The 16,327-nt window shown below is 34.5% G+C and overlaps 1 protein-coding gene and 1 non-coding gene across 2 annotated transcripts; both read right to left on the bottom strand.

Annotated features, from left to right (window-relative positions):
• Positions 1-336: 336 nt before the first annotated feature.
• LOC129882667 (guanine nucleotide-binding protein-like NSN1) lies at positions 337-7,601 on the bottom strand. The gene is made up of 9 exons (XM_055957065.1): positions 7,497-7,601; positions 7,146-7,390; positions 3,827-3,959; positions 3,533-3,706; positions 2,877-3,100; positions 1,825-2,092; positions 1,556-1,735; positions 1,221-1,432; positions 337-861 (listed from the first exon to the last, which is right to left on the bottom strand). Exons 1-9 carry the CDS (start codon positions 7,513-7,515, stop codon positions 490-492), a joined length of 1,827 nt encoding a protein of 608 aa, XP_055813040.1. The 5' UTR covers positions 7,516-7,601; the 3' UTR covers positions 337-489.
• An 86-nt stretch (positions 7,602-7,687) lies between these two features.
• TRNAM-CAU (transfer RNA methionine (anticodon CAU)) lies at positions 7,688-7,773 on the bottom strand. The gene is given in 2 exon segments: positions 7,688-7,723; positions 7,736-7,773. It is a non-coding gene; the product is annotated as a tRNA-Met (tRNA).
• Between the last annotated feature and the right edge of the window lie 8,554 nt (positions 7,774-16,327).

The raw sequence follows: 16,327 nt of genomic DNA, 5'->3' as shown, positions 1-16,327 counted from the left end.
TTCATTATGGTTATATATAACATTGAATTTTAAAAAAATATTTTGACAAAATTTCTCTAAAGTTAATTTGAATTAAATAGCAACCCAAAATTTTTAATGAAATGAAATGAGTTGAATTAATAAATAGACGGATTATTTAAACAGGTTGGGAGGGTTTACCTATCAAAATCAATCCATTTTTTCTTGGTTCGTTCTCGGGGATGGCCAAAGAGTTGCCGATTTCAATGTGACAACCAATTTGGGATTTAGTTTTGCCACCACTATTTGTGGACTTGTTTACATATTCCTCTGTAACTTATATGACCACTAAGATTAGGAAAGAAACAAGATGCAATAGACAAAAATGTTTCTCATGATATATAATTGCTTCAATTTAGTACAACAGGAAAGATGGCCTCTGGTATCAAAATCTTTACAGGGCAAACAAAAATTTAGCAACCACAAAATCTGATTGTTAAGGATAGTTTCTAGCTCAGAGTTTATCTTCATTCATTTATCTAACTCAACCCCAGATGGCAGCTCAAATCTGTTATTCTTACTTCCATCAGTTGCTACAACTTCATCGGCATCATCCATAGCAGAATCCTTCTTGATATAATCTACCTTAAAGTCATAATCACCGTCCATATCACTAGCAGTTGAGGGCTTGTCTTTCTTCCTCTTTTTCTTCTCAGCTTTCTTCTGTTTAGTGTTCAACATGCCTTCCTCACCATATAACTTCTCATTTTGTCTACTACTAGCACTTTTGCCCCTCGTCTGGGCTCCATCACCTTCTCCTGAATCCATTGGCTCATCTCCTTTCTTACTAACAAGGTTTTCTGTGGCATTATCATTTTCAGTCAATGGCTGCTGCAAATTGTCCTGAAATGTAAATAGGCAACATAATTCAGACTTTATTTTGAAAAAGATTGAAGTTGACTATAGATGTGACAATCATGATCATAAATGGAGAATGCGGAAAAAATGAAATGAAAAAATGGCTTTACATGATAATTGGGTTCAAAAAGCATTCAAAGATGAAGTGTAACCCTTCTTGGGGAAAAAAATGAAACAAAAATATGACTTAATAGTCAAAGCAGTCTTTAAATCACAAACTACATGCAATCATCTTATTGATAACATTTGAAGTTTAGAAATGGTCAAAGGTACAGCAATTACAGAACACAATAGTAATTAAGTACAAATAGTATTCCTAGAAGTATAACAGGGAAATCACTTACCTCTAGCATTTTATCATCAAAGTTAACAGGTCGATTTGAAGGAACTTCAACTGGATTAAAATCGTTGACAGATTTCAGGCTTCCAATAATAGAGGATTCACTTCCATAAACTTCATCGATATTGAATTCTTTCCCAAGTTCAGAAACTATCTTGACCTCTGAATGCTCCCCCTCGTTCCTGGTTGGAGGCAAGGTGTAGTATGGAATTTTCCCTGGAATGTGTCAATGGGACATCAAATTTTCAATATATGGTGCCTTCATCTATGGGCGTGAAACTCCCTCATATTTTGTAAGTTTAATTCCTTTGAAGGGAACGAAATGGTATTCACACGTACCCTCATTCCAGTCGTGCAGAACGATCCTTGCAGCAGCATCAACATCAACAATTCCTCCCTTTTTGAGCTTACCCCTAACCATAGCAACTTTCTGAAGAAAGTCATCCACGGAATCAAAGGTAGGAACCTTGTATATGGTAACCAACATTCTTTCTGGACAAAGTTTAAGAATCTCCTTCACTGTAAACCCACAGTACTAGCAATTAGATACATCCATACTATTAAAAGAGAAGAATCAGAAGCAAAAATGGGAAACAAAATCCAATTACCAGGACTAATTGGGTCGTCTAACTTCTCAATCCTCTTGCAATTTCGAAGAGCAATAGACGCATCATCCTCAGACACTGACCTAAGCATCACAACCCCAGGGCAGTCCAGCAATTTAACATTCTTATCTAACTGGACTTCTTGCAGGGATCTCGTTAATCCTGGAGTAGCACCTACATTGACTACGTGAGATCTCTTCAAGCTATTAATCAGGCTACTTTTACCAACATTTGGTAGACCAATGACTCCTACAGTGATTGATTTCTTGATCTGCAAGGAATTATCATTAGTGGGAAATAAAATAACTCAAGCAAACTGCAAAATTAAATAACATGATTGACTAAACTAGACAAATAAAGGTCTATGAAGTACTTTAAACTTCATCTTATTTTATTCCTCCAAAACCTTTCATCTCATGCATCTAAGCGCACAAGAATTTTACCATAGAAAGGACCCATGTTGATAGTGGACAAGTATAATTGGGCATTTACATGTGACAAGATAGCCATTTCGAGGTGGACCCACCTAAATGCAGCTAAACAAGCTTGCACATACGATGAGTTCAAGGTTTTTTTAATCAAACAATAAGTTCAAGGTTTGAAAGAGCATGTAAAGTGCAAATAACTTTGATAGAGAAGCTCAAACAACTTCTCGATGTTGATGACGAAGTTCAATGTCTCCTAGTTCATCTTGATTCAAGAACCAAAGTTCTCTTTATAACACATTGAGAGACACCCAACACATGCACACAACTGATAAAGATATGAGACTTGAAAATGTCCAGTGTAAGAGAGGATTTGAGAAATGGGGTTATAATGTCGAGCTACTGTAGATTTTAAATCCCACCTGGCTTTATCCATTAGAATTTTAATGTCCCAAAAGCATTCATTTAAAATCCAAATGAAATTATCTGAATGTGGAAGAAAACAACTAAACCCATTGGTTACTAGCACTTTGTGCAAAAAGTATACAAGTTGAAGTTCCAAGGCATATTCCAAAACTCAACTGCACACAAACTAGAGAGGGAACCCCATAAAGATGATCCTGGAAGTACCTCATGGCTTCGTGAGTAGTTCTTCAGCAATTTTATCAGTGTCTCGGCTCCAAGGCAATCACTGGTCTGCAGAAGATTACTAGTCTTACTCTTACCAGCCTTTGAGGAAGGCTTCCAACCCAGGTTTGACTTTTGTTCTTGGGTGCTACACTTGAAAGCAACCGTTGGTGATTCCTCTCTTAGATACTTTAGCCACTTTTCTGCAGCTTCCCGAGGAATGAGATCTGGAGAAAATAGTTGAGAAGTAAAAGATCTAATCCAAGTAAACAATGTAAAAGTACCCCTTTAAAGTTTCTCTACAGGACACTGTATGAACCATCAATAATCTAGGAATCTGATGCAACATTTCCAGAACCAAAAAGTCAGACCAGAATATAGGTTAGTGACCTATATCAAAAGACTGAAGCTGAGACACAAACACATACATATTATATTTAGATATGGATATTATTTTACATACATATTTTCACCCATCATTACCAATATCCACCTCTTTGTGCTTCTATGATTAAACTCCAACCAACAACCTTTTACTTTCTGAATGACATAGTATAAGACATGGGGTATCACTGTGGCTTTGATAAGTATATCGTAAAAGACAAGAAAACCCAAGCAGATGCAGGATAATGCTAACAATAATAGAACAAAAAAAATACCAATTTTATTGAGGAGCAACACAAGATGTTTCTCAGGGCCTGCTCTCATCACCATCTTTTCCATGTCAAGACAGCGGGTACCAAGAGGATCTCGAGCGTCAAGCACTTCCAAAATTACATCTGAAGCATCAATTACTTTGACCAACTCCTTGTAGAAAGCCCTTTCAGAGTTATCTACATCATAAATCAAGTATGAAGATCAAAGAAAGAAAAAAGGAGTAAACCCTCTAATTTCACTCCCACTTACTTCGCCAACCTACCAATGATGAACATAAAGAAAAAGCTTCCGCTTACCTCGTTGTTTAACAAAAGAAGCTGAGCCATCATTTACCCTTCCTCCACCAACTTCTTTTTCTTTCGTTGAAGTCAGATCTTCCAGTTTGGACACATCATCATCCTCAAGTAGTCCAAGCTTTCTCTTCTTAGCCTGGAAAACAGTATCAGGGGGAGGTAAATACGTGGACTAAAAATGTCACCAGGAGGAAACTTAGGAAACCGGAAACCCAATAGCAAGAAACCTATATCAAACACAAGTTTTTTCCACCAGATACATGGGTTGATCTGCCAACTTCAAGGCTGAGATGGCCCAGTAGCCACCTATACCTTTGTAAAGGCCCTTAATAGAGATGATTAAGTCATTGATTCCACTCGGTTAATGTTTTTTATTTTTATCTGTATAACCCTCCCCGAGCACACAAAAAAGTCGTAAATCTTATCTGAAAATGAGTGAGACACATTCTTTTTCTTTCATAGTTCCTTCTTCCTCCTTTTTTTCGGGGGATTCTCAATGATCCCAGGAATTCAGATAATTTCTATCATTGAATGTTTATGCTTTATCTCAAATTCATTGAAATTTCTAAACAAGTCAAAGTTCCCTTCTATGTCTTTGTATCAAGTAAAAAAAAATATAAAAACCAAGATATTTTCATATCAAAATCGACAGCCGACAGTGAATATCAGTGACACAGAGAACCAATATCATCTCCATAAATTCCACTGAAAATTCCAGTACAAGTAGACAGCAATCAAACATTGTATGGCAAAAATGCACGCTTTTTTCATAAAATCAAGCTGATATAGAGCCTTTAAATACCTCTAAATCTATATAGTTATTAAAAAGGAGAGGAAGAAGCACCACATTAAGCCAAGTGGCAGCGCAATAATAAGCCACTTGACAGGTTTAGGACAATGCTCCAAAAATTTTGGAATTTGATTAGCTTGATAATAAGCATGAGTTCCATATCATACGTCCATGTAGTTTTCAATTTTGCTAATACGTAAATCTCTTGAAAATGGATGTGAAAGAAACCTTTTGTGAAGGAATAATTAAAAATACCATAACCAGCAGTTCTTGAATGGTTGTTTATGAATTTACTGTTTATTATATAGTTCCTTCAGAAATCACATACGCTAATACTCATTGACACTTTATCAAAAGGACTTTTAGAAGATGCAAGGAAGTTGCTTGAGGAAATGTCCCTAAAGAATCTTTAGATCGAATACTCGCATATACAATTCATTAAAATTGATGGATGTAGCAACTAAGGTCAACTCCATGAAATGTTGAAGCTTCACCTTGATTTACAAGCTAAAGGACTAACACCAGATGAATTCACTGTCAGTGGAGTACTTAACAGCTATTGTCAGAACGGAGACATGGAGGGTGCTCTTGGGTTCTTTTCTGAGTTCAAACAAAAGGTAAGATACCTGATTTCTTGGTTTTCATGTACTTGGTGAGAGGCTTATGTGATAAATGAAGGATGGAAGAATCTCGATGCATTTTGAGAGAGACGTTTCAATCAAAATCTTTCATTGATTTTCTTGGCACAGTTGAAGATTGAAACAAAGTCTATTATAAGTTCTCTTTCGTTATTGTGTGACTGAGGAAGCATCCAAGAGGCAGTTAATATTCTCAATGAAGCGGTCCATGTTATTCCCTATTAGAAGAGGGTCTGCTGTTTGGAATTTATTAGAGCAGCCTTATGATAGGAGAGAGAAGAGAGTTGATTCCAAACACTTATTTTCCAATTACAAAACACAAATAGACTCCACATCGTGCAAGAGTTGGAGGGCAGAGAAGGCATCAAACTACCACAATAACCAAAGACACTTAAATAACCCAGTTGCTCAACTTTAGTTCTTGTTATTTCTGTATTGCTTTATTGTGTTCACAAGGGGAATACGATAAGGCTAATGAAGTGGCAAAAGTTATTACTGGTTCTACATAGAGCGTATTGGATTGTAGAAAAGGATCTAGGCAAGATATTGTTAATGCTAATCTAAATTCTTCCTATCTATGGGTCCATTGTGAAGTCTAGCAGCTAACAAGGAATATGAGATTGCAGGGAAATCAGGTAGGCATGTATTTGGATGAATAAAGAAACTTTTTAGATTGGGTTTCGACTGTCGATGATTGAAGTATTGGAAGCTCCGTTGATGGCATTTAGAAAATACAAATCCCTGATGATCTTCTCTTGGATTGATTCTATGGCAATTTGGCTTCTCTAGGTTTATGACAAAAGGAAGCCCGAAGCTAAGATCCTCTTTCTCGGTCTCGATAATTCCGGCAAGACCAGATGACATTAAAGTACCTTGTGGCAAGTTGATTCCATCAGAGCACAAGGACATACCTCTTGAGTACAATGAGTATGTTGTATAAGATCCACCACAGGTACTTAATCTAACAAGAGAATTGTCTTAATTGAATTCAAAGATAGTATATTGTGTTACTGATCTTATACATGATTCTTTTTTGCATAGGTAAGCATAAGGTTCTTGGTGACTGTGAAATTCGAGGAACAAGATGTAGAGTATGATACAGTTGATCCCCAGATATGACAGAAAAAAGGAAAATATTGAAGGACCAGAGGCAATACATGGATATTTTACCTATTCTCTTAGCAGACTTTTTATGGGATTTTAGTAGTATAGTATACTTTTGGGGACATGGGATGGAAGTGGCTTTGCTAAGTGGTTGGGCACAAAAATTTGTTGACCTTGGGATATGAGTGTAATGAACCAATTAAAGATCGTTAACTTTGGGACAACCACGATTACTCTTAAAATCTCTGCTACCAAGGTTTCTTTGGTTTGGCATAAGTTGTTTCTCAGTTAGCAGCTAAAATACGTTCATACTCAATATCTATTCAGAAGAAATTTAATTGCCTCTTTCCTTTTCTTTTTTAAGTGAACTTCTTCTTTTTCAAATAGAATACTGTAATTATTACGGGTTTTATTGTGAACCAATTATTCTTATTGTTATTATTAATGTAATATCATTATACTTTGATATGTGCGTTGATGTCAGAATTATCCTACTTTTCCTTATGCAGCTTTGTGAAATACTGTAGATTTGCTTCTTAATATCTAATTGCACATGCATGCCTGTATTCTTTTTTAACTGTTGACGTTTCCAGGTTGAATTAATCAAGTGTTACTAGCTAATCTATTACTCCAGTTTGATGTAAACATCAGTGCGGGTAAGTTTTTACTACCTTTGATTTCATAATTTTATAGAAAGCAAAGTTACAAATCATTTAATGTGCTCATACAAGTTATAATATAAAGTTGAAACAAAATGTGGCAAGACATAGATAGCATGAGAAGTGATTACCCTCTCTTTACGGGCAGCTTTCTTCTGCTCCAATTCATCAAGAGCGCGAGCACGACGAGCCTCGAGAGCCTTGAGCTCCTGCTCCTTAAAAGGCCAATCATTGGGAATGCCTGGGTCTTTCTCTACCTTAGGTTTCTTATTAAGTCCAAGCTTCTTTGCCTCTTTGGCCTTCTTCTTATGGTGCTCCTTCACTTTCCTTATTATCTTGTGCTTCTGTTTCAAAGACACCCTTTTGCTCTTACTCTCTACAAACATTTACATTATTATTAGTCAAAACTAAAAAGGAAAAATGAATAGCAGCTTAAATACAATTACTTCTTTTTTTCTCCATACTTCAATACAATTACTTACTCTTGCTTTTCTTCACCATTTTTGTTGATAGCTGTCTCTCTGCTCTGGAAGGTTTTTAGGGTTTTGGAGGTGGCTGCGGAAATAATACTCCTATATAAGGATCCGGGTCAATTATTACCAGGATCGGGTTTCCGGTTGATGTGGTGAGCCCAACCCGGATGTACATAATAAAAAGAGTCCAAAAATATCAATGGGGTGAGAGAGGCTCGAACTCTCGACCTCAGGATTACTCGCAAAGCTATGAGACCTACGCGCTAGCCAACTGCGCCACCACCCCAATGTTGATTCTTTTAAATACTTTAATAATTGGAGGTCGATTGGTAGAGTGTAATAGAAGAAATAATTCATGCATTTAGCTTTGTGTATTAGTGGTACCTTCTTTGGTACACTTTTTCAACTTGTGTATAACACTATTGTCTATTACTAATATAGGTCATTTGCTAGGTGTAAAAATAATGTTAAATAAAGTGTATTAGTAATGCATATATTAGTTATGTTTGTATTAATTATACATATGTTATTTTTTATGCATTGTTTGATTTAGTGTATTAAAAATAACATGCATTGCATAAAAATATTTATTTACAAAAATATTTGCTACAATTATTGTGGAAAAGATGTAAAAGGGGTTTTGAGGGGTATTTGGGTATTTCACCATGTTAATGCATGTATTAAATCCCTTTGCATTACCGATAACTAGAATTTCATGGTATTAGTGATAGGAAAAAGACATAAATTTTCCCTCGAAGTTGTACCGAAAAGTCAGTTACACACTTAAACTGTTATGGTGACCTATTACACACCTAAACTGCCTAAAAGTGATTTTATTACCCCCTGAAACATATTACACCACTCTCATAGTATGTGGTGTATTACACTCGCTGCCACGCAGCACCACGTCAGAAATTATAAATTTTTATATTTTTTTCTTTTCTTTTCTTTATTAATTAATTTTTTTTTATTAACTATATTTTATACTAATTAACTCTTAATTAATTATTAACCATCCATTCGATTTTTTATATTTTTTTGTTTTCTTTATTAATTAATTTTTTTTATTAACTATATTTTATACTAATTAACTCTTAATTAATTATTAACCATCCATTCAATTTTTTATATTTTTTTCTTTTCTTTTCTTTATTAATTAACTTTTCTTTTATTAATTATATTTTATACTAATTAAATTCTAATTAATTATTAACCACCCATCCAATTTTTTATTTTTTTATTTTCTTTATTAATTAACTTGTCTTTTATTAATTATATTTTATACTAATTAACTTCTAATTAAATATTAACTATCCATTCGACCCCCCAACCCCAATCTTCTTCTCCACCAAAATGGAGAGAAGAATTCTTCTTCTTCTTAATGAGTTTTGAAAGAAAAAAATCAAGATTTAAAATGGGGAGTAAATGGAGGTGGTGTGAAGAAAAAGAGAGTAGGTGGGTGTGAAGAAGAAAGGATGTGGGGGTGGGGTGATTTAATTTTTTTAATTTTTTTTATTTTAATGGGTTTTGAGGGAAAAAAAATCAAGATTCAAAATGGGAGTAAATGGGGGTGGGTGTGAAGAAGAAGAGAGTAGGTGGGTGTGAAGAAGAAAGGATGTGGGAGCTAGGGTGATTTTGTTTTTAATTTATTTATTTTTTGCTTTTTGATGCTCTTTTTTTTTATTTTTTTGCCACGTCAGTTGTAGGGGGGTAATAAATTCACTTTTAGGTAGTTTAGGTGTGTAATAGATCGTCATGATAGTTTAAGTGTGTAACTGACTTTTCGATATAACTTCAGAGAGAAATTTATGCATTTTTCCATTAGTAATACACTCCTCAAACACAATAGAGTGTATAACTAGTGCAAGCATTAGTTATACATAGCTTGTAAAAGTGTACCAAACAAGATACTACCAATACACAAAGATACTACATGCCTTATTTTTTGTTAATCGACTCTACCAAACGACCCTGAAATCCATGATATTAGTAATGTAACGGGATTTAATGCATACATTAATATAGTTGAAGACCCAACTGACCCTCAAAACTCTTTTTTACATCTTTTCCACCATATTTGTGGGGGTATCTTTATAAATAAATATTTTTAAAAAAATTATACAATGCATGTTATTTTTAATACACCAAATAATGCGTAGAAAATAATGCAAGCATAATTAATGCAAGTGTAACCAATACAAACATTACTAATACACTCTATTTAGTATTATTCTTATACACCCTACCAAACGATCCCTCAAAATACTCTTAAATATTGTGGATTGTAACGAGTGTTAATTTTCAAAACAGTTGAATCGTGGCCTGTGTACTTTGAAGTGCAATTATGTTTTAACTACATTTATAAGTTAAGGTTAAAAGTAGAACACATTATTTTTTAAAATGACATTAAACCTTGGGTGATTTCAAATGGAAATTTTGCGGGAAAAAATTGGTGAACCTGTAGAGAATCTTTATAGCTTAAAGGGTATTAGTGGTGTGTGTATTATATTCTCTCTACTCTCTCTATTTTTTTTTAAAAACTTGTCACATTGATAAAATATTTCACCTTGACAAAAATTAAATAAACTATTAATATTAGTCAAAAGTTAAAGACTAAAGTATTTATATCTAGAAAAAAAGAAATTATTTTTTTATAAAAGAAATTACTTTTAAAAAAAATGTTTTAAAAAATAAAATTTAATTTTTTTTGCTCACGCACTCCACCACCCCCCCTACATTCCCCATCCTTTTATTTTTAAAAAATTATAAAATTTCTTTTATAAAATATTTTTTAAAAAATCATACTTTACCCCCTCCCTCACTCCTTCCTAAAAAATGTTATTTTTTAAAATAATAAATTATATCCACCCCATATAACCATTCATTGTTGATTTATATATATATATATATATATATATATATATATATATATATATATATATTTCTCATTTTGTGTTAGATATGTACATATATTTTTAGAAAAATATTTTTTTCTACTTCCGTACCAAATATAACAGAAATAAAAATTTTATTTTAAGAAAAGTCTTGCGACAAGTAAAAAATACTTTCCTAAAATGATATGTATATATATAACACAAAATAAGAAAAAAATTAAAAGTAGATGATTAGGTGGGCGGGGTAGAATTTTTTTAAAATAATAAAAATAAATATCTAAATTCTTATTTGAAAGGGAAGGGAGGGGGGAGATGAAGTAATAATTTTTAAAAATGTTTTATAAAAAAAAACTTAATAGAAAAAATAAAACTAAAAAATTGGGGTGGGGTGGGGTGGGGTGGGGTGGGGTGGGGGATATGGTGAGAGAAAGTGGCGTAGTGAGATAAAAAAATATTTTATATTTTATTTTATATTTTTTGGGGAAGAAAATAGTAATACTTTAATCTTTAATTTTAATTAATTCTTCATAAGGAAGGGTCTCCTCTTGGGAGTAGCTTGCAACAACAAGCATCTTAACCCCCTCTACTATGGAAGTAAAATGGAGATACCCAACGACCTGCAGCAGACTATGACCAAAATACAACAGGGTATGATGTGCAGGGTGATTTGGACCATGTGGACCTGCACCAAGGTCTCCAAAATTTGCAGGACTGCAGCAAATACTATAGGAGCAAGACCCAAGAAGTCTCATCTCAAACGGATAATTGGAGACGTTAGGCGAGCGACCTTGAAAAAATCAGCTGTCTTAAGCCTAAAGAGGGAGCATTTTGCTATTTGGAAGTTCCAACCTATGCAAAATGCCTCAAAATCTTGCAGGACAAAAGAAAAGAATGTTTGTGCAAGTCTCAAGGAGTTTCATCTCAATCGGATAATTAGAGACGTTAGGCGAGCGACCTTGAAAAAACAAACAGGCTCCAAAACACTTTTAGAGGTCCTTTCCTTTTTGCTAGCTTGTGCAAGTTCTTTCTTGCTTTTGTTTGTTTGTTGTATTGTTGCAGGTTGATGGAGTGCTACATCAACATGCATTAACAACAACTACATGGAGGACATCAAAGATACAACCACCAAATCAAATAGAAACTCCAAGACTACTACACAAGGCCCATCCTGGTTTTTCTGTCTGGTTGGCTGTTCGTTTTTCTTTGATGGTTTTTGTGTAAGTACAACATCTGATGGGGCACCTTGGCAAATAAAAGGCATCAACATAGAGACAGCAACCTTACAAGCTAGGACTTCACCAACACATCAGCTCTCCACTCAAGCCAATTCCCTCACTGCAACACCTGAAGTCCATAGATCCTCACATTAAGGGAGACAACTACTTGGCTTACTTGGACCTCATCATCACAGCAACACTACTAAATACCAGGTTCCTGGTCTCAACACCTGCAACAGCTTTTGTGCACTCCAGCTACAACGTCAAAGTTGAGAATGCTTGGTTCTCAGAACACTAGCAGCCATCAACATCCAACATCTGTACCAACAATTTGCAGCACTCAATGAGAAACTACAAGTCATTGCTACTTCATACATCAGCTTCCAGATTTGCTTGTTGGGAGAGGCAATAAGGAGCTGGTTACAGGAATGCAACAACCTTCCTTGGCTGCTTTTATCAAGAAGCTGCCTGTAGGTTTGCAACAGCCATCACACCTCCCATACTTGTTTGGCTCTTTGGTTGCTTGGTTGTGCAGGTACACAAAGTCTCAGACAAAGGGAGACAACAGCCATACAAGTAAGGGCTCAGGGAGGCATCATATACAAGTTGCACTACACAACTACTCTATCTTTCATGATCCTCAACAACAAACCCAAGGCTACTGGCTGCTATAGCTCCATTTACTTCCTATCCTTTCATCCTCCTTAACTACTCATCCTTATACTGATGTTGTTGCATATTTCCTTGGACTTACTTGGTATGACAAGACTAAAAAGGGCAAAGATGAAAAGAATTTTCCCATTCTATGCGAGATAGAAGTTTCATATACTTTTTTCTTCTTCAATTTAGCTATGTCTGATACGTAGCATAGTTGAATAGGAATAGTGTAGGTTACTCTCTTGTTTCTCATGGAAGGGGAGAGTCTCCCTCATTTATGCTTTCCTAGTCGATTTGTACCGGGAGGAGTCCTCTCATAGGTTTACTGCTTTCTAGTTATAGTTAGCCTCTCTTTTGTATCGGGGATGAGTTAGCTGACCTTAATAGGTTAGCCGACTTATGAACCAACATAGGATCGGAGGTAAGGTTTATGCCCCCTCCTTGTATTTTTATTTTGTTTATTTATGTCAAGGCTTGGGGGTGCTGCTCAACCCCTAACTGTGCACGAGAGGTGGAGCCTTGTGTAGGGTTTGTTCCCTTAAAAAAAATTAATTCTAATAATTTATTTAATTTTTGTTAAGATGGAATGTTTTGTCTATGGAGAGTGTGATGTGATAAATTTTTTTAAATGAAAGAGAGAGTGTACTACACACTATGATGAGAGTAGAATAGAAAAAAAGATGTGTTTTTCAAACTAATAAGTGATAGTTTAGGTATAAAACTCACACTCTCAATAGTTTAGGTATGATTTTTTTTAAAAAAAGGATAGTTCAGGTGTGTTTTTGACACTTATCTCATTTGTATTCAATGTATATAAGCTTAGTAAATGATATTAAAGAAATAATAATAGTAAAACAAGATGAATGAATGAAAACCGAGCCCACTGAATTCATAGTGTGCCATTAAATAAAATATTCTCCTTAAGCAGCTGAATTATGGAATATATCCTCCCAAGATAAAATGATTTATTTTAGCAATAAGTGATACTTCAAATTTTGCAAGACTTCAAACTCACTTAACGATTGCAAATCACACTTGGGTTTTTATGAAAAGAAAGTAGTAGTATTAAAAAAAATCATATTTTAATATTTGTGGAAAAATCAGATATTTATAACCAACTAAAACTACTTTAGAAAAAAACAATAGTTCAAAAAATATTTCATTGGTTTGGAACCGCGAGAGCAACTGCGTTTCGCAGTTGATGAAATGCGGTACGCAATTCTATTGTACTCTAAAATCAATGCATTGAAGATGAATTATGAGAGCAGCTGTGTTTCACATACGAGGAAGTGCGACATGCAGTTCTAATGCACTCTCAAACAAGTGCACTAAAGAGATGCGTCTCTTCAGTATGCGTTGTAACTGTGTTTCGCACATGTCCAAGTGTGTTTCACATTTGAGGAAAAATATTGGGTCACACTTTTGTCCAAAAATAATCTCTCAATCGATCATTGTTCAAAGCCAAAATCAAAGTCGAGCGACGACAACAGTGACATGAGGCTTATCTTCTTCTCAACCCTTTAACAAACATGAAGAAGTGTTTATATATTTAAGCACTTGAAAGTTTCTTTCTCCCACTAATATGGGAGAAATACTCTTTCAAAAAGTGAAGTTACTTTTTCCACTTCTCTTCCATTTTTCTTCCCTTAATTTTTTAATTCATTTTCAATACTGAACCCAACAACCCCCACATGAATAGGGAGTGACCTTAAGATAAAGAAAATACACATAAGTGTGTGATTTACAAATAAAGACTTATTGCATATGGATAAATAAGTTTCCCTTTGAACTTTTCGTAGTGAACTTAATTGATTCACTCGGTTCGATAGTTGTGATGTCTTTGAACCATCGAACTTTGATGTATGCCAAGCCAATACAAGCCACACAATTAACATTTAATCATCTATGGTTCTTATAGTTTTGTTTGTTTCATCCATGAACACACTGTATGATTTCATGAGTGCATAGAGAATTAGCCTTTACTGTCATTTTCCTTGAAGCGCCTTACAATTCACACTCATATAGGTGATTTCTCAATGTTTAATTGTATAGAAAAACTATTATTCATATTCTGCCAAACTTAGAAACCGTTAGAAAGCTTAAACCTTAATGATTTATTCTTGTCTCTGAACACTGTCGTCATTACGAGAGTCGGTTGTGTTAGTTGAAAAAACTGTCATTCATAATTTTGTTTGATTTTTTTGAACCTAACTCTTGGGATCTCAAGCCTGTTAGGTAGAATTGGCGCTATGATGACTTGTCCTAGGCCATAAACTCATTTTCTTTGATGAGATTTCATCTACCTCTTTAGTTAGGCCTTTTGTAAGTAGATTCGACATATTATTTTTTGACTTTACATGGTCAATCGTGATAGTTTCACTAGAGAGTAGTTGTCTAATGGTATTATGTCTTTGTAGTATGTCAAAAAAATTAGTTATACATAGTGTTTCTTGACTTACCTACTGTCGCTTGGCTATCACAATGTATGGTGCTAAAGGTTTGAGCCAAAATAGAATATCTTTCAAGAAATTTCGGAGCCATTAAACTTTTTCACCGGACTTATCTAAAACTGTAAATTCTAACTTCATTATGGAGTGAGGGATACATGTTTGTTTGGATGATTTTTAATACACTGCTCCTCTACTAAGAGTGAACACATGTCTATTTGTGACTTTGACTTTATTTGATCCAGTGATCCAATTTGTATCACTATATCCTTCAAGTACTGCAGAATAAATGTCATAATGCAAAGCATAATTTTGACCATGATTTACATATCTAAAACTTGTTTCATTGCTATTCAATGAGTTTGACTGGAATTACTTATGAAACAACTTAGGTTACTAATAGCACATGTTATATCTCATCGTGTACAATTCATCATATACATTAAACTTATTAATTTATGTGGATAATCCAATTGTGAATCATTTTCACCTTCATTCATTTGAACTGCAAAGCTCGCATGAATCAGTGTTTTGACAATTATAAAATTCAAATACTTGAACTTGTCAAGTGCCCTTTCAATGTAATGAGACTATGACAATGCTAAACCTTCCAGAGGTTTATGAATTTTAAAGCAACTTCAAAGTCTTGCATATCAAACTTTCTAGCCATGTGCTTTTTAGCATTTATGTTAGAAATGTATTTACTGATGATCATGATGCTATCAATGCACATGTCATGATCCAAGTTAGGCCCTAGGCGTGACACGACGATTAGAATCCCGAGATACCTCAACCAAGCATCTTGACATATCATACATGAGCATACATAAGGTAAATAAAGAAGCTAAAACATGAATGCAGAATAAAAGTCTCAATAAGAAAGTCTCAATCATAAGAGGAATTAAGCTAAAATCTCCGAAGAAATGGGACAACATAGACATAACAACTCAAACATGCCTCTACTACTTTTAGAGGGACTTAGGACAAGTTCCTAACTCACGCAAAACATAAGAAAAGAACATAGTCTAAACATGAATAAAAGTCACAACGAGCTCGCCCTTGAAACATGGGGGCTCACCAAAGCTAAGTGAAATAATCGTCAACTAGCCACGAGTGGAAGGATGAACGTCGGACCGTCATTATGAGACAATATAAGCAAAAGTATGCATTAGTATATGGAATGTACTAAGTATGTGAGAAATATACATAAACATGAATAAATAGACATATCAATATGAACATATGATGCATGACCAAATAACTTGAAATCATGAGGTAAAACTTGAAAGAAACATTTAATAAGGTCAATGCATCATAAACATTATTTAAACTTATAAGAAGAACATATACATATGTGGGATATTAACCTTAACCGATGTTTAAGACCATGTGAGCTATAACATGGAATCCGTATAACTATCACACCGAGAAAAAAAAGGCTATTTGCCAAGGTAGACTCCGTATTAACATGAACATGAGCTATATGTGGATCCACTAGCTAGGCCATTAAGGCACCTATGGTGGCACGTAGTTTAGAGCTAGGGGTTGCTACTAGGGCTCCCTTGTAGAGTTACCACCATAAAATTTTCTCAGTGGTAAGTTAATCCCACCGAAATACATAAATC

The sequence above is a fragment of the Solanum dulcamara genome, chromosome 3 (genome assembly GCF_947179165.1).
Source record: "Solanum dulcamara chromosome 3, daSolDulc1.2, whole genome shotgun sequence".
NCBI classification, from domain to species: domain Eukaryota; kingdom Viridiplantae; phylum Streptophyta; class Magnoliopsida; order Solanales; family Solanaceae; genus Solanum; species Solanum dulcamara.
The sequence above is the reverse complement of the archived record's forward strand: the minus strand, read 5'-3'. Positions and strand labels throughout refer to the sequence as shown.

What these genes read in the sequence shown, in the direction of transcription:
- LOC129882667 (XM_055957065.1), bottom strand. An exon ending in GTTGCTCCTCAATAAAATTG is followed by an intron (nt 3,101 to 3,532) that starts GTATTTTTTTTG and finishes TATTTTCTCCAG; the next exon opens with ATCTCATTCCTCGGGAAGCT. An exon ending in AGACGACCCAATTAGTCCTG is followed by an intron (nt 1,736 to 1,824) that starts GTAATTGGATTT and finishes GTGGGTTTACAG; the next exon opens with TGAAGGAGATTCTTAAACTT.